The sequence below is a fragment of the Rattus norvegicus genome, chromosome 17, assembly GCF_036323735.1.
Source record: "Rattus norvegicus strain BN/NHsdMcwi chromosome 17, GRCr8, whole genome shotgun sequence".
Taxonomy (NCBI): domain Eukaryota; kingdom Metazoa; phylum Chordata; class Mammalia; order Rodentia; family Muridae; genus Rattus; species Rattus norvegicus.
In genome coordinates, this window is record NC_086035.1 from 23550906 (window position 1) to 23578544 (window position 27639).

The 27639-nt window shown below is 44.5% G+C and overlaps 1 protein-coding gene and 1 long non-coding RNA gene across 3 annotated transcripts in view; one reads left to right on the forward strand and one right to left on the reverse strand.

Annotated features, from left to right (window-relative positions):
- Positions 1–27639, forward strand: part of Nedd9 (neural precursor cell expressed, developmentally down-regulated 9) — a 178250-nt gene that overhangs the window by 55375 nt on the left and 95236 nt on the right. The window contains exon 2 of the mRNA XM_006253786.5: positions 8024–8164. Within this exon, the coding sequence (XP_006253848.1) occupies positions 8153–8164 (12 nt within the window). The 5' untranslated portion in view covers positions 8024–8152. The remainder of the gene's footprint in view (positions 1–8023; positions 8165–27639) is intronic.
- Positions 22589–27175, reverse strand: LOC134482836 (uncharacterized). Of its 2 annotated transcripts, XR_010059447.1 has the most exons (3): positions 26649–27175; positions 22895–22995; positions 22589–22779 (listed from the first exon to the last, which is right to left on the reverse strand). It is a non-coding gene; the product is annotated as an uncharacterized LOC134482836 (long non-coding RNA). The 2 variants fall into 2 exon arrangements; XR_010059446.1 differs by having other exon boundaries at positions 22895–27175.

A 27639-nucleotide genomic window follows, 5' to 3' on the forward strand; every position in this document is an offset into this window, starting at 1 on the left:
ATAACATGACTATCCTGTGATGGGACTTGCCTAGGACACATGAACTGTCTATTTCTGGAATTTTCCACTTAACATTTTATCACTTTAATTGACACCGTGGGTAAAGGAGGACAACTGGGCTCGCCTGACTCTGTAATAGCTATCTCTCAGCCTCTGCTCCAGGAGCTGAGTTCTGAATGAGGCACACATCTGGAGCAGCTGGGGCTTCGGGAAACCTGAAGGTCTAGGCAAAGATGAGTCAGAGGCCTAGTCAAGAAAAAATAAAAATTAATAGCAGATGGATGAGGGAGGTGATGGTCACCATCCAAGAACTATAGTGGACTGCAAGGTGCCATCATGTCTCCTCTTCTACAAGATTCCTAAGAAGACCAGGAAAAGAGCCCAAGACCAGCACACAGCAGGACACCACTTCTCAACATTAACAGCGAACTTCACCCACCCCTATTTTCACAATCCCCGTGACTTTCCCCTTGCCTGGGCTTTCGCCCCAGCATAGACTATTTTGCTGTTTGTAGAGAATGTTAAAAGGTAAAGTGTTTTCTTGCTATGCCTCCAGGGTGCAGATTCCGATGGCCCGGCAGAGCCCCCTTTGCTTTGCTTTCTTTATTAAGTCTTCCCCAGTGAAAACAAAGGAAAGCCTTGTTCTGTAGACATTTAAAACATACCTGAGGATTTCCAGCTCACTGGAAAGCCAAGCATCTCCAAGGACCCATCTCTAAGAGCTAAGGTCATTTGAAGAACTGGACACCAACAAGATCTAAGCTCAGTTAAATTGAGCCAAACCACCCATTTTGACTGTTTTAGCCAAATTCAAGTATGTCCAATGCATTAGAATACTAAATCCTCCACAAACTCTCCTTTGGCGTGACCTGACAAGATCACTGGTATTTATTTATTATTTTTATGTAAATGGAAAAAATTATACCAGAACCAGGAAACTTCCACAGGTAACTAGGTTAGAGGGCTGAATGGGACCCAAGAGAGTGCTGAATGGGATCTGCCCTGCCAAAAAGCAACAAAAGATTTGACTTTCTGCTCCGAACACAGGTGGTTGATGGACTGTTTTATGATGGGGATCATTATCTCTGTCTTTCTCTCTTAGTTACCTACCAAAATAAACTGTGCAAATTCCAACATAGTAGAAAGACTCCATCATCAGCTGGCAGGCAAAACCGTAGCAGGGCTCCACAGCCCCGGGCATGAAATTACTAAGGAAGAGAAATCCGTCAATCTATGGTTCAAAGAGCCTGTGTTAGGTACAGTGAGGAGCTCTGGGAGTGTGTTCTTCCTCCTTTCCTAGGGGAGTGCTACTGATTCCCAGAGGATGGTCTTTCCTGACATCTTTGATGTAAATATGGCACAGGTCAGTCTTTATGTCCCCACAGTACCAAGTCTTTAAAGGCAAGTCAAGCGGAGGGCTGCATTCGATTTATGATGTTCAACTGGGAATGTCCCATGATACAACAGGATTGGAAAGAGAGAGAGAAAGAGAAGGACTCTTGGCTAATGACGCTTTTGCTAGTGTTTCAACAATTATATATCAAGATACAAGATTGAAAACAGATTTTCCTCTCTCTCTCTCTCTCTCTCTCTCTCTCTCTCTCACTCTCTCGCTCTCTCGCTCTCTCGCTCTCTCGCTCTCTCGCTCTTTTGCTCTCTCTCTCTCTCTGTCTGTCTTTCTGCCCTAACTTTCTAAGACAGGCTTTTTCTATGTATCCCTGGCTTCCCTGGAACTAGACCAGGCTGCCTCTAGCTCAGAGATCTGCCTTCCTCTGCCTCCCACATGCTGGGATTAAGTGTCCACCACCACTGCCCAAGAACAAGTTTTTATTAGGCTCCTTCATTTTATTGTATGACAAAAATTGAGGCCCAGAAATGGTTGCATTGCCCAAGCCCCACACTTGGACTAGATCCAGGGCCTCCAGAATTGTACCTTAGTCTCCCCCTGCTGTGACTATCCTCACACATTTGCCAGGGGCAGAAAGGGATCGTAGAAGGCTGAAGGACATGGCCTACTTAGCAGCCATACGACCAAGGACCTTATATAAGAATCAGCTTCTCAGGCAGATAAGGCATGCTGGGGAAATAGGGAAAATGTATACTTGATATCTGTGAAAAATGGAGTAGGAAAATACAGGCTACAAAAATCCAGGAGCTTAGACAGAAAGTGCTGAGGGAGGGCCATGAGAACAGCCTTCTTCAATCTTGCTATTAATTCATGGAAATAGCCATTTACAGGCGAATACAAGTCTCGCTATCTTATTTTGATGGCCCCAGCAAGCTTATATAGCCAGACTTTACAGGCAACGTGTTACCTGCTTTTTTATTTACTCCCCACAAAGCTCTCAAGAGGCAAACGTTTCTATCATCCTTTTATATAGGAGGAGATTAAGGCTTTGAGGGGTCAACAAACTCACTAGTAAGAGATGGCAGCTATTAAATGGCCTTCATCAGTGAGCAAAACCCTAACACAGCTTCCTGGGGATCAAAAGAAACGGGGCGAGGGGGCGGGGGGCAATAAGCCACAAATATTCATTATCTCTCCTCTCGGCATGGGAGGCTGGAAGTTGGCAGTCAAAGCCTGCTAAGGTTGGTTTCCTTTGAGGGCTGGGAGGGAAAAGCTGTTTCAGACTTCCATCCTGGGCAGGCAGATAGATGGTACCCTCCTCCACCACCCACCTCCATGTTTATTCATCTGAAATTTCCTTTATATGTGTGCATTCTAATTCTCCATTCTAACAGTATAACCTCTTCTTACCTAGTGTATCTACAAGGACAGTTTCTAAAAATTCATGGATATCCCCAGGGGTTAAGGTACCCACATAGGAATGGACCACATAGGAATGAAGAATTCAGTCCTCAGCACTGCTTCATCCCCTGTTTCCATGGAGGCTGTGTGAGAAGGATTCAGGCAACCAAGTAATCCCAGACTCCGGAAGCCAATCTGAGCCTATGGTATCCTTAAGCCATGGGATCGGATAGAATGGCACTGAGGAACCGGTGGGAGAGTAGCTTGGTCCAGGGGTGGGTGGTGGGGACAGCTTCATTACAGGTCAGGGAGCAATGAGTTTGGGTGCAAAATTAATCCATGTGGAGAAGAGAAGTTGTTTCCAATGGCACCCATGGTTCTCCTTTTCTTTCCTTAATTTTTAAAATCTATTATACTGGGTTACATGAGCTATTTGTGTGCAAGCAGGTAATTGTATTTTATTCATATTCATCCACACTCCCCACTCTGCCCTTTTGCATCTCCTCTCTCAATTACTTCTCTTGTTCCTTTAAACAGTTTGCTTCTACTGTTAGGACATATGGACATGCATGTTTTTTTATGTGTTTATATGAAATCTAGAAAGCACAAGTGAGAGATGTGGGAGCCGAGTCCACTGTGGGTGGTGTCCACCCCCTAGGCAAGTTGGTCCTGGGCTATATCAGAAAACAAACTGAGCAAGCCATGGAGAACCATGTATTCCCCATGGTTTCTGCTTCAGTGCTTACCTCCAGGTTCCTGCCTTAAGTTTCTGCCCTGATTTCCCTCAGTGACAGATTGTGACATGGAGATATAAACTAAATAACCCCTTCTCTCCTCAAGCTGCTTTATTTAGGTATTTTATCAAAGCAATAGACACCTCCATACTGATTTCCATAGTGGCTAGACTAGTTTATGTTACATCAGCAGTGAATAACAATTCCTTTTGTCTTTCCCCTTCCCAGTCCTCAATTATCATGACGCTTTGGGATATGCACATAGCTACAGAGAGTGTCAGGTTCATGCTTCTACAGTGAGGTACATCAGGCAGGGCGCTTATAAAGACAAGAGGGCCTATTTACCTCACAGTTTTAGAGTACTGAGTCTAAGATCAGGAGCCCCAATGACTTGTTGAGCATCACAACAAGAATTGGGTTGGAGTAAGTGCTCACATCTCTAGCCAGCAAGCAGCAAGGAAGGGTCCCACAATCCCCCTCAAGGGCCCCCCCAATAACCCAAGTACCTCCTGCAAGCTTCCCCCTCACCTCCCAGAGGTTCTCCTCACTCCCAGTAGCACATCCTTGGGAACCAAGCCCTTCTATGGGAACCTTCGAGGAACATTTAATATTCTAGCCTGTACCAGTCCTCTGAATATCTGCACAGTGGCTTGTCCCCTATATCCATGTGCTATGTCCTGTGGCACCTTGAAAAAACACAGTACCAGCTGAATCTGCCTGAAGCTCAGTCTTTCTCCCTGGATCTTCCAAGAGTATACATCTTCCCTTGGGCGCCATTCTTCAAATAGCCGTGGCTATTAGCGTAAATACGGTCATTGCCGTTTCATACCACACTGATACTATAAACAGTAACTCTGTGTCTCCTAGTTACTCTAACCACATTGAGGTACAGAGTGTGTCTGGGGATGAGGAGCCTAGAAACGTTTCAGAAAAAGAAATGATGACATACTGTAGTTATTCCTAGTACAAAGTGATTAAAGCTAAAAAGGAAAAATATATGCCAATATAAATACTATACCATGCTGGTGGGAAAATGTACTGTTCTGGAAACCATACCCATTGACGTTTAAAATATATGCATGTATTACATAGCTAGTGCAGCCATTTCTCGGTGTTTGCACAATACAAATAGGCCTCCTAGAGCAGCGCAAGACAAACTGTAGCAGTAGAGGAATTTTCCCTGTGCATCAGCAATAACGTGGACAGACATGGCTGCTGTGCTCACACGCTAGGATAACCATACAACCAGAGCCTTCAGAAATAGCATCGACGAGAATCTCCTCAACTCAATCCATGTGATGTCTGGTCTGTTTCTGCCAACTACAAAAAGAGGAAGGCAGGGAAGAGACTGAAAGCAGGAAGAGATAGCTTTTAGCAGGTCTGCTGCCGAAAGAAAAAAAATCAAACAGAAAATTGCTACAATCACCAACTGGGGACCCACTGGTATATTTTTTTGATACTATTTTGTTTGTTTGTAAATACAAGATTTGTGAACGTTATTAAATGTAATTAATTTTCCTTTCCACTTTCACTGTGCATGTGTGCATTTGAACGTGTGTGTTGTGTGTGCATTTCTGACAGACATTATTGGGGACTATAAAGTAAAATATTTATGGGGTTGGGGATTTAGCTCAGTGGTAGAGCGCTTGCCTAGGAAGCGCAAGGCCCTGGGTTCGGTCCCCAGCTCCGAAAAAAAGAACCCAAAAAAAAAAAGTAAAATATTTATATCACACCAGATAGTGCATTTATTTAATAATAAATAATTTATTATTTATTCTAATAATAAATCTGGAACATCCCTTTACCCCCCAAAAACAGGGTGTTTAAGATAAGAGTCTATACATTATGGTCCTATATTCTTAAGAATTATAGTTTATACCAAAAAGCTAGCAAAGAAAACTTCTATCTAGCTTTAGGACTATTGAATTTACAGCTTCACATTGGAATATGCAACACCAATGATCCCCAGGCCCAGCCACCCACCTGAACTTTCCATCTGGTATTTCAAGAGCTTTGGTACCCTGGGCATGCATCTCCCAGCCCTCAAGTCTACTTTTACCTTAGAGCCCGAGCCCCACCCCCACCCCAGGAAGCTAAGCCAGAGGTAAAGACCTGGAAGTAGGCTAGGATCACAGGGCTGGAATTACTAATGTTCTATTGCTCAGCATATGGTCTTTAAAAGAAAGCATGATCTCCACATCATACGACCTCTTGGCCGCAGACTCATTCAGAAGGTGCATGACTGGAAGAAATTCAGAATCCAAAGCCCAAGGCCCTATACAGAGTTATCCTTGCTGGAGTTAAGGGCAGCACAGCATTGTAAGTGTAAAGAAAAGACAGTGGAGAACCTACTCACACATCATACTTGTCTACAGTCCCAGCTGTAGGGGTGGAGGGAGACAGACCACAAGCTCCTGGCCAGCCCTAGGAACTTAGTGGGGACTGATTCAGAAAGAAGGAAAGACGACTGGAAATAGAGCTTATTTGTAAAACCATTCCCTAGCATGCACGAAGCCCAAGGCTTAATCTCCAGTACTAGAAGGAAAACTTTAAGAGTACATGTAGGGGTCCCATTGTGAACATCTGGGGTGCCAGCATTGCTGCACGCCCTCATTTGGGTGTCAGGTGTGTTTCTTACACACACACACACACACACACACACACACACACACACACACCTACACATACACATACAAATATAATCATAGAATTCCTAGCACTGTGCATTATGATTTCTCCTAAACAGAGCTCAACCCTAAGTGATTGCCTTGTAAACACTCGGCAGTTTGGCAGTTGGAACCCATGCAGGTGTGAGGACCTACAGGGAAATGAACAGGATGCTGGGAACCATACTTGCGACTCCCTGCTGGGGCTCTCAGCTCCCTTGGGGGTGGAGAAGCTTGGTTAACCACGCTTGGGTTCCGCAGAACAATTGAGTCCTGGGCTCTTATCCCCTTGCGTGCCACTGCAAGTGTCTCTGAGGAAAACTCCCTTTCTGCTCCTCACCAAGATGAGAAAATACTGTGTTAATGAAACGAAAACTACAGGAGGTTGTGCCCATCCGTGCGGAAGCAGAGGGACCAACTCCCATTGCTCTCTGCTTGGAATGGAGAGTTCTCTTCCTCCTTGTGAGGGAAGCTATGTGGGGTTGGGAGACAGTTAGCTTACCAACTATTGTGTGCCAGACCCGTTCCTCACTTTTCTGCTCCAACACCTACTTCATTTGATTGTGTTCTTGACAGGGGAAACTCTTTCCTCCTGCAAAGATTCAGATTGCCAGTTCTCAAAAAGACTTCTACATACAGCATGCGGGTCTTGACTATCAGGATTTTTCTAAGAATATATCTTTAATATTATCCATGAATACACACAAACACACACACACAGAGAGAGAGAGAGAGAGAGAGAGAGAGAGAGAGAGAGATGCACACACACACAGACAGGCAGAAAGACAGACACACACAGAGAAACAAAGACAGAGAGAGACAGATAGATACAGAGAGACATACACACAGAGAGAGACAGACATACACACAGAAACAGACCCACAGAAACAGAGATAGACACACTTACACAGAGAGACAGTCAAATAGACAGACACACAGAGAGATGGACAGACAGATACACAGAGACAGAGAGACATAAACACGGAGAGACAGAGTGAGATACACAGAGAGAAAGAGACAGACACAGAGAAACAGACAGAGACAGAGAGACAAACAGGCGTGTGCGTGCATCCACGCACGCATACACACACACACACACACACACACACACACACACACACAAACATCACATAAAACTGATGCCTACAGCTATGAGGAGGTGAGAGAAGAAAGTGAAGTGAAGTGAAGTACTGGCCAGCCGCAGCCCTCTGAAAGCCCAGTTCATTTTTCTTCCGAATAAAAAAAAAGAATCAAAATTCAAGCTTTGCATCTCAGCAATTTAAAGACCACATTTCCAAACTATTACTTCTCCCTCTTTGTGAGGGAGATAGGAAGAACACACGGCCTGAGTGATCCTCTCAAGCTACTGGGAACAGGTAAAGCAGGAACATGGAGGCTTCAAACAGATAAACGTAGAAACACGGTAAATTGGTTTAAAGGGGGATCGCAAGACGAGGTAGAAGGTGTATATGGAGTATAGACGGCAAAGAGCCCTTGACCTCTGACCCTCATGAGAAAACCTATAACGCGCCTACTGCTCCAGACACACCAAATGCCCATTTTCTCTTTTCAGTGTTCTCTCTTGGCACACTGCATATGTGGCCAAGGTACCCCTCACTGTAGGACTCGCTTTTCACAACCTGAGTGTGAGTGGCGTAAGGGCAGGGCCGTGTTTTATGTATCTTTGACATTTGAGGTAGATGTAACAAGAACTTTCTATGGCTTCGTGCATACACGGATAAATGATTGGTGGATTCCGTTCATGAGGCTGTGCACTTGACTTCCCCCCACCATCTGTGATGTGGCCCTTCAATGACAGAAATGTCTCGACCCATTCCAGAGTTTTACATGCATTTCTAACTTGTGTCTTCAAGGCTAGCGAACTGTGAGTCTCCAACACCAGCCTTGTTGACGGGGAGCTATGACAAGGAGGAAACAGGCCAACAGACTGCAGCCCTGGAACTATCCTGGAGATCCAAAGTGCCAACGCTCCTTAAGGGAAAATGTGGGCGAGGGTGAGTACTGACAGAAAACACGATTCTGTGATTCTCTTTTCTCTTATGTCACGGCTATCTATTCCTCTCAGACCATGTGACAAACGATGTGCCAAGCCTGGAATTGATATCTGAAGAGAAAACATTAATTATAGGACATCAGATAGTGCTCTGTTTGGTGATTTTCCACATAGATATGCTGCTATGCACAGGGACTCGTCTTCCAACCAGGAGTCTCTATTGCTGTCACCTGGATACAAGTGGAACTTAGGAGAGAAGGTGCTTGGGTAAACCTGGAACCCTCCAGAACTATTCAAAGCCTAGCAAAGGCAGCGTGTGTGTGTGTGTGTGTGTGTGTGTGTGTGTGTGTGTGTGTGTGTGTGTGCGCGCGCGTGATCTTTTCTGCACTGATCATGTTGAATAACTCCATTCACATTAAAGCACTCCACAAGAAAATGAACTTTCTCTAGGGTAGTTCAGATGAAAATGACCAGCTGTTCCTAATGTCTCAGGCTTATGATACTACTTGGGAGGCTGAAACAGAAGTTCAAGACCTACCTGGGCCACAGAATGTGTTCAAGACTGTCTAAGGAAATTTAGCAAGACTGCTTAAAAGTAAAACGAGAGCTGTGGTAGAGTTCTTGCTGTGCATGACGAAAGGCCTTGATTCAGTCCCAGGCAATATAACACAGACATAGACACACACACACACACCACCACTACCACCACCACCACCACATACACATTACACACACTACACACACACACTGAATATACCAGACATACAGAGAAACATACCCACATACACACATAACATGCACACACACCACCACATACACAACACACACACACTATACTACACACACATACACACACATTACATACCATACCACAGATACAACACACCACACACAGAGGTATACATACACATATACACACATACATCATCACCACATACACCACTCACACACACACACACACACACACACACACCATATATATCACACCACACACACATACATACAACACAAACATCATATACCACACCACACACAACATACACACACACATACACACACACACACACACACACACACACATCACCACCACTACCACATACATGCATACATGAAAATCAGTTCATCTATCTCATTATGGAATCCTAAAGACTCTTCAAAATAAAGAGAAGGGCTTCCGTGTAATGTACCTATGGACTGACTCCTGAAGGGGGGAGGAGTCGTGGCATGGTGCGGTGGAGCAGGGGTGAGGAATCTGTATTTGACCTCATTCTTTATTCTCATTCTTTATTTAGTAGTGTCAGCCAAGAGCCAGCTGCTTGGGCTCTTTGGTCCCCTGCTTCAGACCTTATAAAATGGCTCTAGGAGGCTTAAAAAAATGCTTAAAGTGTTGTGCTTTAAAGAAAAAGTTAGTTCTTCTTTGATACCGAGAAGCATCAACTACAGACCAATAGAAAATCCCTGAGCAGCCACAGCAAGCAGACAGACCTCTTTGGCTTGCAGGAGAAGAGGCTGTGAGGTAGCTATGACAGTAAATAAAAGAACTGCCCCAGAAGTCATTAACAACCACTTGAATTTTCACACCACCTTGGTGCTTTAAGACAAAGTAATGATTTCCAGCAACAACAGTGAAGATTCCCAGACACAAAAGTGTCTTAGCTTTAAGTCGTCATACCGGAGTTGAGAATGGACAGGAGTTGGGAACAGCTCAGGGACACATTTAGCCAGGACCATCTTTTGGGAAAAGCTCTGCCGAAGTCATAAACACTCTCAAATTTAAGCTTCCTTCAAAAACCCAGTAAAGGAAAGCAGACCCGGAGGTCACCGTTCCACTGTGACGTCAGCAAGCAGTGGAGAGGTCACACCGCACCTGCAGGGCCATCTGAGGCTGCAGAAGGGCTAGGCACCCTTTGCAGAGTTGTTTGATTTTGATTTGTTTTCAGAGATCTGGTAGTTAAACATTTACCCAGGCACACCTGGCGAAGACAAGGAGGCTGGCTCAGAAGTGTGTAAACGGCAAAATACCATTGGCACTCATACTCTGCTGCCTCAAAGGAAGGCAGGAAGCTGACCATTGGAAAGGCGAGTTGTGGTTAATCCGGAGACAAAGCTAGATCACACTTCACAGGGACAAAAACAATCCACAGACACTGTCCCTTCTTCCCTAGTAGATACAACATCAGTGCAGAGCCAAGGTCAACATTTTCTTTGTATACTTATGTCTGATTAAGAGGAGGATGTGATGTATGTGGTGTTCAAAGGAAACTCGAGCTTCCCAAACTCCAAAGGGCAGCCCATATATCCAGAAGTGAGCTCAAAATGGACTATAGGATTTCTGGCAGTTAGAGAAAAGCCACTGTTTCTCAACAACTTGGGAAATCAGTTTCCATCAGCCAGAGAGTCACGTGTACTTAACTCTGGCAGAAGAAATATACGGCACCTAAATGCATATCAAGACCTGGCCCCGCCTGCAGCCTGCTCAGTATCACAAGTGCTTACCTTTACACTTGTCAGTGTCCATGCTAATATCCTGGTCCTTCTCACCTCCTTACCTTAAACTCCCTCCAGCTTATGGGCTTCCTTCTCCACAGCGACTCATTCTTCTTATAACCCAGCCATTCTCAAATCTATCTATCTATCTATCTATCTGTCTGTCTGTCTGTCTGTCTGTCTGTCTGTCAATCTATCATCTATCCACCCATCATCTATCTATCTATCTACCTTTCTATTCATCTATCTGTCAATCTATCATCTATCCATCCATCATCTATCAATCTATTTATCTATTCTTCTGTCAATCTATCATCTATCTATCTATCTATCTATCCATCCATCTGTCAATCTATCATCTATCATCTATCCATCCATCATCTATCTATCTATCTATCTATCTATCTATCTATCTATCTATCTATCTATCTATCTAATCTACCTTTCTATCTATCTCATCTATCTTGCTCCCACTTCCTCTCTCTTATCTCTACGCCCCCCCTGCTACCTCACTATCTCAACTATTCTCTCCTGTCCTGTTTCATTCCATCTACTTCTTTATTTGCTCTGGACTCTTCCAGAGGCCTCTGGTAGTTCTCTCTTTCACATTTCCAATACAAATCTTAACCATATGGAGCAGTCATTTTGCCAGTTTCTTTACTATACCCCCTCATACATGTATATATTTGTTGCCAAAGCCCAGGAGAGGTACACGTGAACCGCCTTTCAAGGGCCCAGCCTCTCATAACCAAACCAAGTTGCTGACTCGACTCGTATAAAATATAGAGCATTTGTTTCCACTGCCTTCAGTCGCCCACCATATTCAACTCCAAATATCTGAGTGTGATTCTTCACCTGCTTTAATCATCCATCTTTCCTCGTCCACTGGGTAAGTGTACTCTTGGTCTCTCTGGCTCCTGGGACCTGCTAAATCCTCCTGGGTACCTGCCATGTGGAATGGCTACACCTCTCATCGCCTGGCAGCAAGTTGCTGTGTGCTTCCACTGTGATTGGGGCATCTCTTGGGTAAGACACTGACCCCTCTCCCTGTATTGGAATCTTCCGTCTGGCAAGTTTTCTGTTTTCAACCTTATTCCCTAAATCTCTCCTTGCTCTGTTCCTGGCTCCCTCTCTACCGGTCTCTCAGATCCTGGAGCTTGACTCACCTGCCTTCTCTAATCTCAGAGACTACATTAAAGCCTCACTGGTTTACTGCAAATGCCTTGGCCCCAGTATATATAGCTCAATGGCCAAAATATGGCACACTTGATCCCCAAATTCTTGCAGATCGTAACAACTTCTACGACCACACAAGCGAATGATCTAAAAAACGTTTCTCTCTAAACTTTCTCCGCTCCCCTCTCTTGACAGCCTCACAAATCCAAGTCTTCCTGGGTCTCCACTCACTCTGACCAAAGGGTTTTCTGGGTGTGGATAACATTGAAATGTTGTCACACACTGTTCTGCCCTATATAAAGCTGGCTTTTGACCTTTCTTCTCTAGACCCATGCATGCTTGTTTTAAAGTTGTCTCCGAAATCTCTATCCTGGGTCGAGCTGCCCACCTGACTCTGACAGAGAGGAGGAGGATAAAACAGAATAGCTCGTCTGCTCCAGAAAAACAAAAACAACAAATAAACAAATAAACAAAACAACCCCCCAAACTATGTACTTTAAAATACCATAGTAATCCATGCCCCATTGAGATTTCTGCTACTTAGCCCATACTCCTCTTGGTTTTGCTAACGACTCTTAAAAATGAAAAAGCATGACCACCAATGTTTAACCCCATTGACCCCACCCCTTGCGTACAATGCAGGCGTGACTGTACACACGCTCTTTAGTCATCCTTTAAAGTATAACTATTCTGACATCCTTAGAGGGATGCAGAGATGCTCGCTAGTGAGAATTACTATCCTGCACCCTTTAACCTTCCGGTTTCTCCTGGGCAAATGAAAATCATCCTAATTTTATTAGACCTTTACAAGTTTAAACCAAAAAGGGTACTTGACCCAAAAAGGCGTCTGAGAAGCATTCGCCCATGCTCTTCCCTCTGTCTCAAAGAGCTCCCTGGCAGCCATTGACTGCAGTTGAGGCAGAATTGGAAGCTTTTGTCTTCTAACTTGTGGGAGAACGGATGTTTCACAAATCTTAGGCACTCAGAAGCACCAGTAAAGATGGTTGAAACACAGATCTCCAGACACTACCCATTCTCAGTGACTGTCATCCTGGGTGGGGTCCAGGAATGGAGCATTTTGGCAAATCCGGTGTCATTTGCTGATATGCAGAAAATCTGAAGGCTTTCTGATTGAGGTCATGGTACTACATATCTAAGCTCTGTTAGTTCCACGCTGAGAAGATGCCTGCAGACGACCCTGCTGCTCTTGTCGTCATGGATTCTGTGAGTCCAGGTAGGTGTGCATCACAGCACAGACTTCTTCCTCTTGCACAAATATCATGTCTTCCAAAACTGAACTATGCACATACCACGTTAGTTACAGAGTGAAAGTATTTCCTTTTCTGGTCCTCTAGTTTTACTGAGATGTAAGTCGGCCATGAAAAGCAATTTAGCATAGACAGGTGTTTTATTTAAGGATGTGGGTCCCCTTGGGCTTGTCTGGGGAATGAGAAGCACATTTAAGAATGGGGTGCCTTGCAGGTGTGAAGGCAGCCTGTTAAGAGGCACATCTGGATCGAGGCTTCATTCTCTTCTCAGATGCCATTGCTGAAGGGTTTCTATGTCTCATGATGGCTCACAAAGTCCAGCTGTGGAAATTTCCCATCAGCAAGACAGACCAAGGCCCGGGGAAGGCAACAGAGTCTGTGGGACCCCGAAATGCCAATGAGCTTTCCCTTTCTTCTGAACACTCCACTGACGTAACCCCAGCTCATGAGGGCTTACAGTGTCTTCTATGGTTCCCTTTCCCCACAAACGAGCCTCATTTATTCTAAAGCATGAAACATGAGGAATTTCTTGAAAATGGCACTTCTACTCAGTCAACATATGGCAAGAAAGATACTGTGTAGAACAGACTTAAGTAGACTACTTCCCCTGACCTATCAGTAGCCACCCAGACCTAAGTCACTTTCCACATGATGAGAAATCCCAGAAGGGCTCAGCAGTTAAGGGCACTGGATGCTCTTCCAAAGGACCACGGTTCGGTTCCCCGAAGCCATGTGCAAGCTCATGATGCTCGTGAAATGCTTGATCTAGTGGATCCAATGCCTTCTTCTGACCTCTGAGAGTACTTCAAACCATGTAGTGTGCAGACATATGTGCATGTAAAACACAGACACAGAGACACACAGACACACACATACACAGAGACACACAGACACACACATACACAGAGACACACAGACACACACACACAGACATACACAGACACACATACACAGACACACACACACAGACACACAGACACACACACAGACACACACACAGACACACACACAGACACATATACACAGACACACACACAGACACACACAGACACACACACAGACACACATAGACACACACAGAGACAGACAGAGAGAGAGAGAATATATCTTTAAAATATCATAGAAGCAGTAACTTACACTTACACTCACTAAGAACTCTACAACAGCCTCATGCTCACCAGCCCTATATGTACATTGCAAACTGGGGGATGGTGACTTCTCTGGTTTATATTCCTGATAACAAGATTGACTCTGTACCTCTGTGGATTGGTAAAAGACGTTTTCGGTATCATTTCTTCATGCTCTGTCTCTACTCTCTTTTAAAACTGTCTTCCAATTTAACTCCTGTGACACACATACAATCATTGTTACATTAAAAGGGAGTGTAATACTCTCTCCCAGCGTCACCCTCAGAACTCTCAGGTTTTCACCGGTTCACGCAGAGAAAGCACCTAGTTTATCCACAGTGCTGTTTACCCCCATTCTAACTTCTGTCTTTGCCTTACACTGTTCCCTCCGTAACTAAGCACAGCTGGAAGGTACATTAGTCAGGATAATGCTATAGCAAGTTGCGGTAACAAGGAAGCCCAACAATCCCAGAGGCTCCACATAATGCAAATGAGTTCTTCCTTGTGGAACAGCACCCGACTCTCGTGGTCAGCTATACCCGGAAAGACTGCGCTTTTTCCACCATGTGGCTCTGGCTTCTCTGGGTCCCTCACTTCTAGCAGTGTTGAGGAAATAGCAGGCAAGGACATATAAGGAGTGAAGGATCGAAACTCAGCTCAAAGAAGATAGAGAAATGGCCAGGCATGCAGGTGACAAGATGACTCAACCTGGTATTTTCCAGAGGACTTCTCACCTGCGGGCACCAATTCTTATCCATAAGTGCCCAGAAAGAGCCAAATATGGTTGACCCTTCAGTCTAGATCTTTATCTCTAGGGCTCCAGATGGAGAAAGACTAGGAGTACTCAACCCCAAAGCCATAGTTCCCAGGCAGCATCTGTGGGTCTGAGAGCTAGACAGATGCAAGCTTTAAGAGGCAAGTGCCACACCTGTATCCCGGCTGAGAAGGACGAGGCAAGCGAGCTGTGAACACAGCGAGCTTCTGCCTACAGACATGCGCCATATTGATACCCCCTGGACCACTGCATTGTAATTCTGAAAGCACTTTCTCTCCTACAGATACTTTTGCTTCTTTCTGTGCAGTGATTGAATCCAGGGCTTGGGCGCTCAGTATGACCTCTGCCCCTGAGCTCTAGCCCAAGCCCATTACAACTCAAACCAACTCTTGAATGCTTACAGTTAGTGTACTGACTTCCCAGGACAAATGTGAAGGCCTGTATAATATTGGGAGACATTCTAATACTAATAATGTTTGGGTAGCAGTATAGTGGTTGTAACATTGTATTGTTAACAATGAATGTAACATTCATTAAAATGAGATTTTTAAGCCTAAAAAAAAAAGAGGCAAGTCCCAGTAGCAAACTCTAATGGGAAATGCACCCTGGGTTCCTAGGGGAGGTATGATTACTCTCAGGAAAGCTGAGCAAAACAGAAAGAGAATACATGTGATGCTGCCTCCGAAGGCCTGTGTTTTGGACTTGATTCTTTCGAGATAAGTTTAAAGGGTGGAGACAGGGCTTATGGGAAAGATGTTCTGAAGGGGAGCTTGGCTTGCAGCCATCATGTGGTTTGGGGAAAATGCGTCTGGAAGGGTTGTCCTCAAGTCAGATAAAAGGTGAAAAGAAACAGAGGCTTCCGAAAAGCAAGATAAAAGCAAGGAAATGGGTGTGAGCCTCCAGGGTCTCCTGGTAGGATCTGAGAATGGCCTGGGAGAGTGATATCTCGTCGGCAGAGAGGGCTCATGTGTGATGAAAACCCATATATCTGCCGTTCCTTCTCTACATACGTGAAACCTGGGCAGTTAGTCACATGGCTGTGGTAAAGAAAATTCTAAGTCCTCACGTACCATCAGAGAGTTTGTACATCTACAGAATCACTGTTTTGTCTTTGTTTTTTTAATATTTATTTATTTGGCAAGGTGGGTGGTGTGTTACAGCACAGAATGTGAGGTCAGAGGACAACTTGCAGGAGTCAGAGCTATGTGAGTCCCTTGGCTTGAACCCAAGTTAATGAGGCTTGGGGTAAGAGGCTGCGCCTACTGAACCATCCCACTGGCCTACGTCTATAGGTTCTTTAGCCTGGCTAGTAAAAACCTATCTGATACTCACTTGTATGTGTGTTGTGTGTTGTGTGTTGTGTGTATGTGTGCATGCATGTGTGTGTGTGTGTGTGTGTGTGTGATACTTGGGTGTGTAACAGAATCATAATATATGCTGCAGGCTAGTCTCATACAATCTCCCTGTATTTATTTCCCAAATTCTGGGATTGAGAGCACTCAGGAAAGGACCTGATTATATTGTCCATATTTTTAAGGCTCTTGAAGAAATTATTTAACATCTGACATCTCCCATAACAGAGAGGAAAAAATAAATTAAAAATATCATCTGTCGCTTGTCTGAAAATGTTAATTCAACCTGTACATTTCTTAATATTAAATTAAATGACGAACCAGTTATGGTATCACATGCCTGTGATTTCATTACTTAGGAGTCTGAGGCAGGAGGATTGACATGAGTTTGAGATGGACCCGGGCTACCAAGTGAACTCCTTCTCAAGACAAATGTACAAAGGTGAAATAATAGTAATAAGGTGAATAATAGTAATAGTGGAAAATAAGTTTATAGTAGTAACCAGTTACTTTATTGTCTTTCCCAATTTTATCTTTCCATTTCGTCATAATTCTATTTCCTAGATGACAGATCTAGTAATAGACACAGGAAACCTCTTAATCTCAAGGCTAGCCAACCTCACTCTTTGGGTTTCCATCTCTTTGTCTTCTTTCCATGCTAACTGTGACACGCATGCATGTGCACACACCTCCAAGTTCTTTCAGGATATCCAAGCCACCCGCCTCCCACCCTCAAAACCAAGACTCAAGCTCAGACTTTGCCATACCCAACCCATGCTCAGAAAAACTCATTAATCTTGTTGGTTCCAAAATGACTGCTAAAAAAAAAATGGGTACCCTGGTTTCCCCAAATGGCAGGGATAAAGTGCACTCTAGAAACAATGAAGTTACAGAATTAATCTCCTAAAACATTTGCACAAAATTTAAGGGAGCTAGAGAGACCAACTTAACCAGTTATGGAAGTAAGCCAAGAAGCCACTCCTCTCTATGTAAAATGAGAAGACTGCACAGCCAGGCTTGGTGGCAGACATCTGTAACTCTGGTGCTCAACATGCTGAGGCAGAAGAATTCTGACATCCGGGCTAGCCTCAGCTACACAGTGAGACCCCGTCAAGAGAGAGAGAGAGATGGAGTGAGAGGTGCCTCAAACTTGAATTATGGAGTGTAGTAGGGAAAAACCTGCGTACGGTTGCCATTTCATGAGCAAAACGTCAGTTAGCTGATTGAACAGGAGTTGATTCACCACAAAAGCACTAAGAGAATCAGAGAGTTACAGAGGCCCCCAATGCAGAGCCCCTATCCAGGTACCTAGGAAAAATATCGTTTTGTTGCTGTGGTTCATTAATATGCTGGATATCTCTCTACCCTATGGCCTAGACTGCCTTACATCGCCAACAGTCAGATTTTAAGATCTCTCTTCTGACTCTACAGTTATCCCAAGTGTCACCAGAGCTGCAAAGCCTGCTGGTCTACTCACCAACTGCGTTTATTACCTTACATTAATATCATTCTTATAATGCTAGATCCTGCTTCCTTTGTAAGCATGCCAACCAAATCTCTTTTATGAGCCTAACAGATCTCAGGCCATTGTGTACGCCTCAAGGTCAACGGCACACTAAGTGATGGATTCACTTAAGCAGACAGAATGTTGCTTAGTAACACATCAGCCCTTCCTCTGAATGAGACTTGGGTCATTGTGACATCATCACATTCAAAGGTTGTTCTAATGCTACAGCTGACTTCAGTGTCTGGACAAGACAGTTGCTGTACAGCAAGCCAGAAACAGGCTGTGGGCTAAAGGGATGGAAATAGTCAAGACCATTTCATCAGGCTGCTCTATCTGTGACTCCACCATAGACAGCTTCTTCAATGGCAGCAACACCCTTGACAAAGTAATGGTTTCCAGGTTTCCAGGTTTATCTCCTTCCCTTGCAGTGGCTGTTAAATGTGAAATACAGTGATAACTCATTGCAAAATCCAGTTTCCAAATGAGTTACATGGTCCCTCTCTCCCATTAGGCAATAGGTGTGGTAAGTCTTACCCTTGTTCCTTCTCCACTCTGCCACCGACCCCAACTCTGTCTGGAATCTTGAGCATGAGATGTCAGAATTTACACAAAACCTGTAAAAGCAAGGAAAAAAAATAAGTTATATGGATTACTATAGAATCTCAGATAGGAATACATAAGACAGTGGATAAAAATTAGGGGATGGGGAGTGGGGAATGCTATGCCCTGACGCACACAGAGGAATACTGCTGTACCACAGAAATGCATAAAATACTGTCAATGGCAACCTTAGGAATAGAACAAGATAACGTATAAAGCGAAACAAGCCAGGCGTGGGGTGAAACGAGGCAGGCCTGAAGACACCAACTGCACCTTTCACACTCAGGAGTGAGCCAAAGAAGCTGATCTCACAGACATAAAGTAGAACACTGGTCAGTAGAGGCTTGGAAGGGCTAGAGTCTAGAGAGGAGAGATGGAGTAAGGATGGTTGACGGGTTGGGAAAGGAAGGATAGCATAAGGGTCTACAGCACAGTAGGGAACTGTAATCTTATAACTAATCAAAGAAAAAGCAAACCTGATAGAGACAATTTTTGGATGGGCCAAGCACATTGCTAAGTGTTTGACATGAGCAAGCCCATTATGCTGATTGGACTGTGACCCATTTGCATACTTGTCCTGAAGCCTCACACTACCCCCATAAATAGGAACAAATAGTTAAAACATAGACCATTGGGATGGAGAGATGGCTCAGCTATTAAAGGCCAGGCTCACAGTGACAACAATAACAACCATAACAACAAAGATATGGTAGAGGGATGAGAGGTGTTATAGTAGGGAAAGGGAGGGTGGAAATCATGTATATGCAGTATAATCATGCATGAAATTCTCAAAAATTATCATCCACGAATTAAGAAAAATAGCTTTAGTTATGTGTCTGGGATTCTGAGCCCTAGTTATACCAGATTGTGACATACAAACCTGTGTACCAACATGAATTGCTTGGTCTCTTTAAAGAGATCTATTGAAGCATAAAGGGTGTGTACAAAATAAGTGGACAGAAGGCTCCACTTTCATATGGTAACATATGTCAACAGTGATGAAGCTGGCCCTTCTCCCTGGACAATGAACAACTCCATCAATTCCTCAAGTTTCCTTTTTTAGCCCTACCTCCTGACTCCTCCCACCTTCCATGGGCCACCTATTTCTTTAATTTTTAGGATTTTCTAGAAATGTGTGAAAAAATCAAAGATATGCTGGCTTTTGTATGTGTGTGTTTATGTGTGCATATTTGTGTGTGTTTATGTGTATGTGTTTGTGTGTGTGTTTGTGTGTGTGTGTGTATGCATATACTTGGTGTATATACATGTTCATGGAGGTATGTACCTATATACATTCTGGCTTCTTTCACTCAACATACTTCACTTGATTTCTATCCATGTTTAAGCATGTTTAAGCATGTTTTATCAGTCATCCATTCCTTCTTACTGTTGCTGCATAGTATTCCTTCTGAGTGGACCACAATTCACCTGCTTATATTTGAAGAAAACTTGACTTGTTCTCAGCTTGGGGCAGTTAGAAATAAAATCCTTTAAATATTTATGTTAAAACAGTTGTAGGGAAATACACCTTCTTTTCTCCCAAGTAATATGTGGCATGGGAATAGGCCATGCATGTGGTCCACTCCTGACTTTCTAAGAAACTGCCAAACAGCACCCCCATCAGTAATATGTAAGTGTTCTGGTTTCTCTACATCTTTGTCAACACTTGGTATAGTCAGAATTTTCCTTTAACTTTAGCCATTCTCATAGAGGGGTGGAGTGACATTTTCGGAATTTTATTTGTGACTACAGATATTAAAACATCTTTTCATGTGAGTTTTGGTCACCCCAATTCTCTTTGGGGGGCAAGGTGTGCACATGACTGTGGAGGCCAAAGGTCAATACTGTGTGTGTTCCTCAGTGACTATCTTTGTTTGTGAGATAGTATCACTCACTGCCCTGGGGTTCACTGACCCAGCAGGCTGGGCTGACTGGACAGCATGCTCCAGTAATCTTCATGACTGTACCTCTCCAGCTCTAGATTACATGTCTGTCCATGACGCTGTGCCCAGATTTTGTACTTGGGTACTAAGGGATTCAAACTCAGGTCCTTACGCTTGTACAGCAAACACTTTCCCAACTGAGCCATCTCCCTAGACACCCACGCCTTGTGTTCTCTCATAAAGTATCTGTTCAAGTATTTTCCCATTTGAACAGGATTGCTTTCTTATTTCTTTGGTTCTTTTTTTCGGAGCTGGGGACCGAACCCAGGGCCTTGCGCTTCCTAGGCAAGCGCTCTACCACTGAGCTAAATCCCCAACCCCCTGCTTTCTTATTTCTAAGATTGAGTTTCTTATCCATCCTCACTTGGTCAAACTGATGTGCTATGGTCTGTTTCTTCCAAAACCTACCTTGCTTTATAATTTTGTTAACAATGTGTTCAGAGTAACCAGTGTTTTATTGTGGATGAAAATCTATTCATTATTTTATGGGTTGTGTATTTGATGCAAATACCCTTTGTCTAATATAAAGTCACAGACGTTTTCTCCCATAGATTATAGTTTAAACTTTACACTTATAGCTTGCTATTTATTTGATGGAAGACATGGACTAAGGTCCATCTCTTCCTATGTGGGTAGTCTATTGTTCTGACAGCATTGGTTGAAAGGACTGTCCCTCCACTTGGTTTTCTTTGCTTCTTTGTCAAGTCAGTTATTCATGTATATGTGGGTGACAACCCTGTTGTATTGACCCCCTTGTCTATAAGGGTCTACACTTGTGAAGAGTATGACTTTGTGAGTCCTGACACTAAGTCATAGCATTCCTCTGAGCTTTTCTGTAAAGTGTCTTGCTTTTAGCTTGTTGCGTTTTGGTTTTGTTAGTCTGGGTTTGTTTATATTTGCATGTGAAATAAAAACGTCTTTCAATTTCTACCAAAAGATTGCATTAGGATCTTGCTTGGGAGAAATGTTGTGGACTTTACCAGTATTGAGTCTTCTGGTTCTTGAATGCATTGTGTGTCACCATTTCCTCCCCCCCCCCTTTTTTTGTTTTTGGTCTCTAACATTGTATGGTTTTCCATGAATAGAGAACTCTTGAGGAACAGTGGTGGTACAGGCCTTTAATCTTGGCACTTGGGAGGCAGAGGTTGGTGGATCTCCCAGAGAAATCTTAAGAGACTTGAGCATGGGAAGAGAGGGTGGGGAGAATCCTCCTCTAAAGGAACTGAAGGCCCAGACCCTTGGTCTTCCTTCAGCCGTGCACTATGAAGACAGGAAGGAGGGGACAGTGTGCCTGTTTCCCCAAAGTTCTGATAGCAAAAAGAAAGATCGAGGTCATGAGCTCAGGCACCTTGGTCCAATCCCAACGCTGATGCATCTCATACTTAGAAGATGCAGTCTCTCTAAAATTCAAGTTTTCTGGTCAGCAGAGCATCCTGGCAGCCCCTGAAAGGCCTCTGTAAAGATAAACTCAAGAGGCACTCAGAACAATTCCAGTTACGTATGTAATAGCAACTAATAAATATTAGCAAGAGCAGCTGATTTTTTATCAATAGCACCTTAGGCAAGAAAGTAGACATATTTTGGCTAACTAAGCAGACTGGGCCACTCAGGTAAAAGCTTCAGGTATGTCTCTCATCCCTTGGCCATTATTTTCCAGAAGGAAATGCTATTCTTTGGATTCTGAGGGGTAGCCACTGAGGGATTCCATCATGAAGGACAAATCAAGGTGTTCAGCTTTACAACTGGTTCCTTTATTTACTCGCTGCATCGTGAGGTCTGGGGGTCTGAAGAAGGCTGAAAGAAGGCTGCTTTAATTATTTCCCACTTACTACTCCTGAAATCAAAAAGCCTGATTCTCTTAGATGATGACTTGACCCTAAAGACTGTTTCCAGAGGCCTCACTACTACATCAAGCAGGAGGAGTCAGAGGACTCCAAGACTGGCTACCTCTGGTGTCTGAGAACTTTTCTTGTATGATCTGGTCCCAGATACTCACAAAAAAACAAGGTTCGAAACCAGGCTCAGCTGGTCTGTCACTCAGAACTTACTGAAGCCTTCCACAAAGCACAGACTCCCGATTCCTCCTCAATGCCCACCCCTGACCCCATTGTAGACCCAGCCAATGTCTTTGTTCTCAAAGGTAAGGAGTCCGCAGGAGTACAGGAGAAAAGGCATTTGCAGGAGTAGAAGTTCTTGGGGACGAGGATAAAGCAGTATCTTTATTGGTATCAGACATGACTGTTCAATTTCCCGTTGTGTGATGCCCTTTGTTCTGAGCTCATAGTAGATGGAGTGGTGAGCAGCCCTCCATGGCGGTCTGTCAGCCATTTTCACCTCACACCATCAGCTTGCTTAGCAAGCATATAAACAAGAAGACTGAGCTAGAGAAACACAAGAGGGAAAGAAAAGTTGTTTGGTCTGCTGTCTGGAGCAGTCCATCCCAGGCCAAAAGGAAAACCCAACAATAACAACAGGGAGTTCACGGCCCATACTCACATCCGCGACGCCTTCCTTAACGGTGCTGGGGAGCTCTCCCAAGACGACAAGCCACTGGCTCATCCTCTCCCACTGTCATGACCTGAGAAGCTCCCATCTGTCTGGAAAGGATGAAAATGTCATCTGAGTCCATGAATCAGGGGTGAAGAAACTTCAGTTCTGCAGAAGGTTGCCAGGTGCAAGTGTTTTACAAATATTTGCTGTCATCTGAAAATCCATCATTGTATCTAGTACCCAGAAAACAGAGGTAGGAGTAGTGGGAAGTTCAAGGCCAGCCTGGATTCCACAGTAAGACACTGTTTTTTTTTAAAAGGTGGGTGTGGGGGAATAACTTGAATGATGTAATCTTCCAGGAAAAACAAACTGTGTAAAGGACATATGTTTCCTTTACCTCAGTAAAGCACATGGACAATCATTCCATTTATTTTAGTGACTCAGGACAATGGCTACAGTGTAATAATTAATGGTAAGGCGTCCACAGACCTAGCAGTGGTTTGCCCAAGCATTAAATGATCCCTGATCATGGCTACTTTATTTAATGTCATTTTCAGATCTTACATAAACTCTGCAAGCTCCTCTCTTTATCCTCCTTGTATATAGCCAGGACTCTGCTTATAGGCCCAGACATATCCATCTGTCATCTCTACCTTCTAGCAATTGCCACTGTGAACTAGAACAGTGGTTCGCAATTGTGGCAGTAAGATAAAATCCCCTAGGGATTATGTGTACCTGGATCACATCCCCCGAGCTGTGGCTCTACCATTATGGGGTTACTGCCTGGACACTCATATACCATAAACCTCCTTAGTTGTTTCTGTTGAGAAGTTCAGTCTGGGAACTACTGGAAATATGAAAATGATAACCTGCTAGAAATGTGCATAACATTAGATTAACCAGATCCGAGTCTCTCCTACAAATAAGCTTAGCATATTGACCTGGTGTGCGTTTAGGGATCTCGGGTCTTGTACTCTTCTTCCTGTTGCTTCAGGAGCATGACCTCAGGTTAGGGAGGGACAGGTTGAACCAGTAGTTAGATGCTCTGCCTAGCTCCGAGTCTCAATTCTGGCATTTCCTGTGTGACTCTGGATAAGCATCTTAACTTTTCCGTGCCTCAGTCTTATCAGAAAAGCATAAAGTGTGAGAAGGATCCGATGAGCCTGTGCAGAGTAGCATGTGGCAAACTGTTAGTACTCTAGACCTGCTGGGGTAAAAATAAAAAAGGGCAGACCAGTTCAGCTCGTACCCTGGCAGTCATGCTCTCTCGCAAGTTCTGGCTCCAGCGAGCCACTGGAACTAGCGCTAATTTATCTCAGCGGCTCCACGCTGACCCGTTGTCTGCGAGCCATTCCAACATGGCACCCTGTCAGGCCGCCCACCTTCACTCCCAGCTCTCTTGGCTGGTTTCCACCACACCATGCATACACATCCCAATTCTGTGATGGGCCTGGTGCACACAGCCACCTCTGATCCTCTGATCCAACTGAGAAGATGTAATTTGTCCATCTAGCCATCACAAAATCCTGGGCACATCTGTCCCTTAAGAATAGTCGTAACAACCTGTATTATGTGCAGAGAGGAATCTTAACATCCGCTGCCATGTTCTCCCTGCTTCCTCCTCCTTGCTCCAGCCTCCTCTGCCTTTCTAAAACTTTTCTCCTGCCCATCCTTCCTTCTCATCAATGACAGGCCTTGTTCTATCGTGTACCTACCTTCACCTGCATAATGGCATCACCTACACAGACCCTGCAGGGAATCGGATTTTCTGTAGACAGTTAAGGTGGGGACACAGGGGTGTTAGGGCACCCAGGGGTTAGCAACTAATGGAAGCTGCTTCTAACCTAGGCAAGAATGGGAAGAGGATTGTCAGTACTTAAGACAAGTGAGGGCTGGGCAGTTATAGCAACTGACTCAGGTGAGATCCAGCCAGACACAAACCTGCCATCCCAGCTCTCAGGAGGCAGAAGCAAGAGGATGGCGATTCTAAGTCCAGCCTGCACTGTGTAAAGACATTGTCTCAAAAATGGTGAAGGAAGTAGGAGATGTTGCTCACTGTATGCCGGGTGCTGAGTATAGTCTCTAACCAGCGTCCCCTCTGTCACACACACACACACACACACCACACAGTATAATTGGAAAGAGAGAAGAGGGCACAAGGCAGAGAGGAAATCCCTAGCTTCTTTCCTTCCGGTCTCTCTCTGCTCCTGCTGGAGGCTTGCACTGGCTGGCTACCCACAGAAGCCAAAGAGAACATGGAAGCCACAAGCAGAGGACAGAGGATGAAGCAGGTAGATGGAAAGGCAGATGGAATCACGGCACAGCGAGCTGCATTCTTCTCCCCCTGGGCCTGAGAAGTTCATCAGGAACCAGCAAGGTTACATAGCACCAGCTTTGACACCCAAGATAGACTCTTCCCTTATCTGTTCTAATTCCCAAAACTAAGATGGGCCAACACTGTGATGGGGAAAGTTCAGTTGTTTTTATCAATGCCACAAGTGCTGGTATTGAGGACCCCAAGCATATGCTGTCGCCCCTCAGGACTAGTCCCTGCCCCTCTCTGTATCTTCTTCCTGTGCTCCTTTTCCACCCTCCCCCTGAAGATCTAAATACAGATGCCCCTTCTCCTCACCGCCTCAGGAATCCTGCTTTCTGCAGCCTAGCTGGCAGCATCCCCGGTAATGTCTTCCCTTACCACTTCCCTGTCCCCAAATGCCTCCTCTTTTTTTTTTTTTCCTCTCACTCATGAATGTTGACCTTTAGTACAATGGAGACTCTAGTCTCCACCCTCTCATTCTCTACACAAGTAGCCATTCTTAGCTCAGCTCACATTGGTTCCACAAAACCTTCTGAGGTGTTTCAGTCACTGCCAAGGTCTGAGTGGTGTCAGCAGAGGCACAGGCTCTTCTGGCAGCTTCCGTTGTAGGTGTCAGGGCCAGAGATGACAGGAAGTATCCTTGCCCTCCACTAGCTCCCTCTGGGCCTTGCCACTGCTCTAGTCTGCAGACCCAAATGATCCACATTTAGGTTCCTGCCAGAGTCTCAGAACTTCCTTGTTCTGTGGTGATGCGTGCGCTTGTTTAAGTCAGAGCCTCTGCAATGAGTCTATCTTCCGTCCTGACATTAAGGGTTTCCCAGATCCTACAGCCACATATTCAGACTTTGAACTATTCATCTTTGCACTTTATTGAGCTTCTCTCTAAGCCCTTCAGCCCCTCCTTCCGGTACACACTCATTGTGCTCTGCCAAGGGCCGTTACCCTGACCGGTTCCCCTTGCATGTCTAGTGATGGTTATGACTTTGTTTTCCCAAGGGAAAAAATAGGAGCCCACTCTTGGCGCCTCCCAGTACCATGTACTTAGTGTCTGTGCAGCATGAGAGACCTCTAGACAAGGCAAGATCTTCACGTTCAATGAGGCCTGGCAAGCTGGCATTTGGCAAGATTTTAACAAGTTAGCCAATCAGACCCTGTAACCTAAGCATTCAATCGATCCTTGTTCTCAAAGACTTGTTTTAAATTAGGAAAGGTTGATGGGGGCGGGGGGGGAGCTTTTATATCGCATATGATAAGGACCATTTATTTTCCATGTTGCAAGAGGAACGTGCATGCACATGTTACCAAAACCTCAGCACATCACAGTTAACAGTTTAGTCGTTCTGAGTTACTCTCCAGCCACAGGACAGATCGTACTTCCTAGAAGTGTCCAAGCCAAGACACCCAGGTTAAAGGAGGAGGATGAGAGCAACAGATAACACCCACCTTAGGAATGCTTGGCCACCTAGCCAGAGGGGCAAGACCAAACTCCAGAATGACTGTCATTTACCCTTCCCTGAATAATCAGCTGCCTGGAGAGTTGGAGATGAGGTTGTGATAGACTTCGCATGGGGTGTTAATCCACCGACGTCTCAGATCAAAGTTCTCTGAATAAAGACCACCTTAAAGTCTCAATTCTTCACAATTCTCAATTGTGGCCACAGCATAAGTGTTTGTATCCTGGTTACAAGAAGACAGTGTGTGATAACTTGGGCTAGCACGGGATGAATGCTGCTTAAGTAGAACATCAATGATAACAAAATTGCATCATGCTTCAAGAAAAAGAAGTATCTGTGACATTAGCATTTTCATGAATGAAGACCCCTTTCTTTCTTTTTTAACAGTTAACATATAGGTAACCAATGCTTTGCACTGGTGTTTTTATTTTTAATTGGATATTTTTATTTACATTTCAAATGTTATCCCCTTTCCCAGTTTCCAGTCCATAAACTCCCTATCCCATCTCCCCTCCCCTTTCTTGTATGAGAGTGTTCCCCCACCCAACCACCCCTTCCCGCCTCCCCACCCTGACATTCCCCTACACTGTGGGGTGGAGCCTCGGCAGGACCAAGGGCTTCTTCTCCTATTGGTGCCCAACAAGGCCATCCTCTGCTACATATGCAACTGGAGGCATGGGGAAGACCCATTTCTTTCTTGGACTTCTTGATGGATTTCCTCATCTCTATTTACATATGCAGAATTTAGGTGGCTAAGATGCGTCTTCCGCTTTCACATCTCGTGTGTTGGTTGACATTTTGAATTCATGACAGTATTGCATGAATACAGAATATATATCTGTTGGTATGTCTTAGGGCTAAAACATTATAAAGTAGGAATTGTGGGACCTTCCTGTTGACACAGGTGGAGGTGGGATTTGTACTTCTGACCTCTAGTTCCCATTTTCTTCGATGGGGTACATCAGCAAAGTCAACACCTT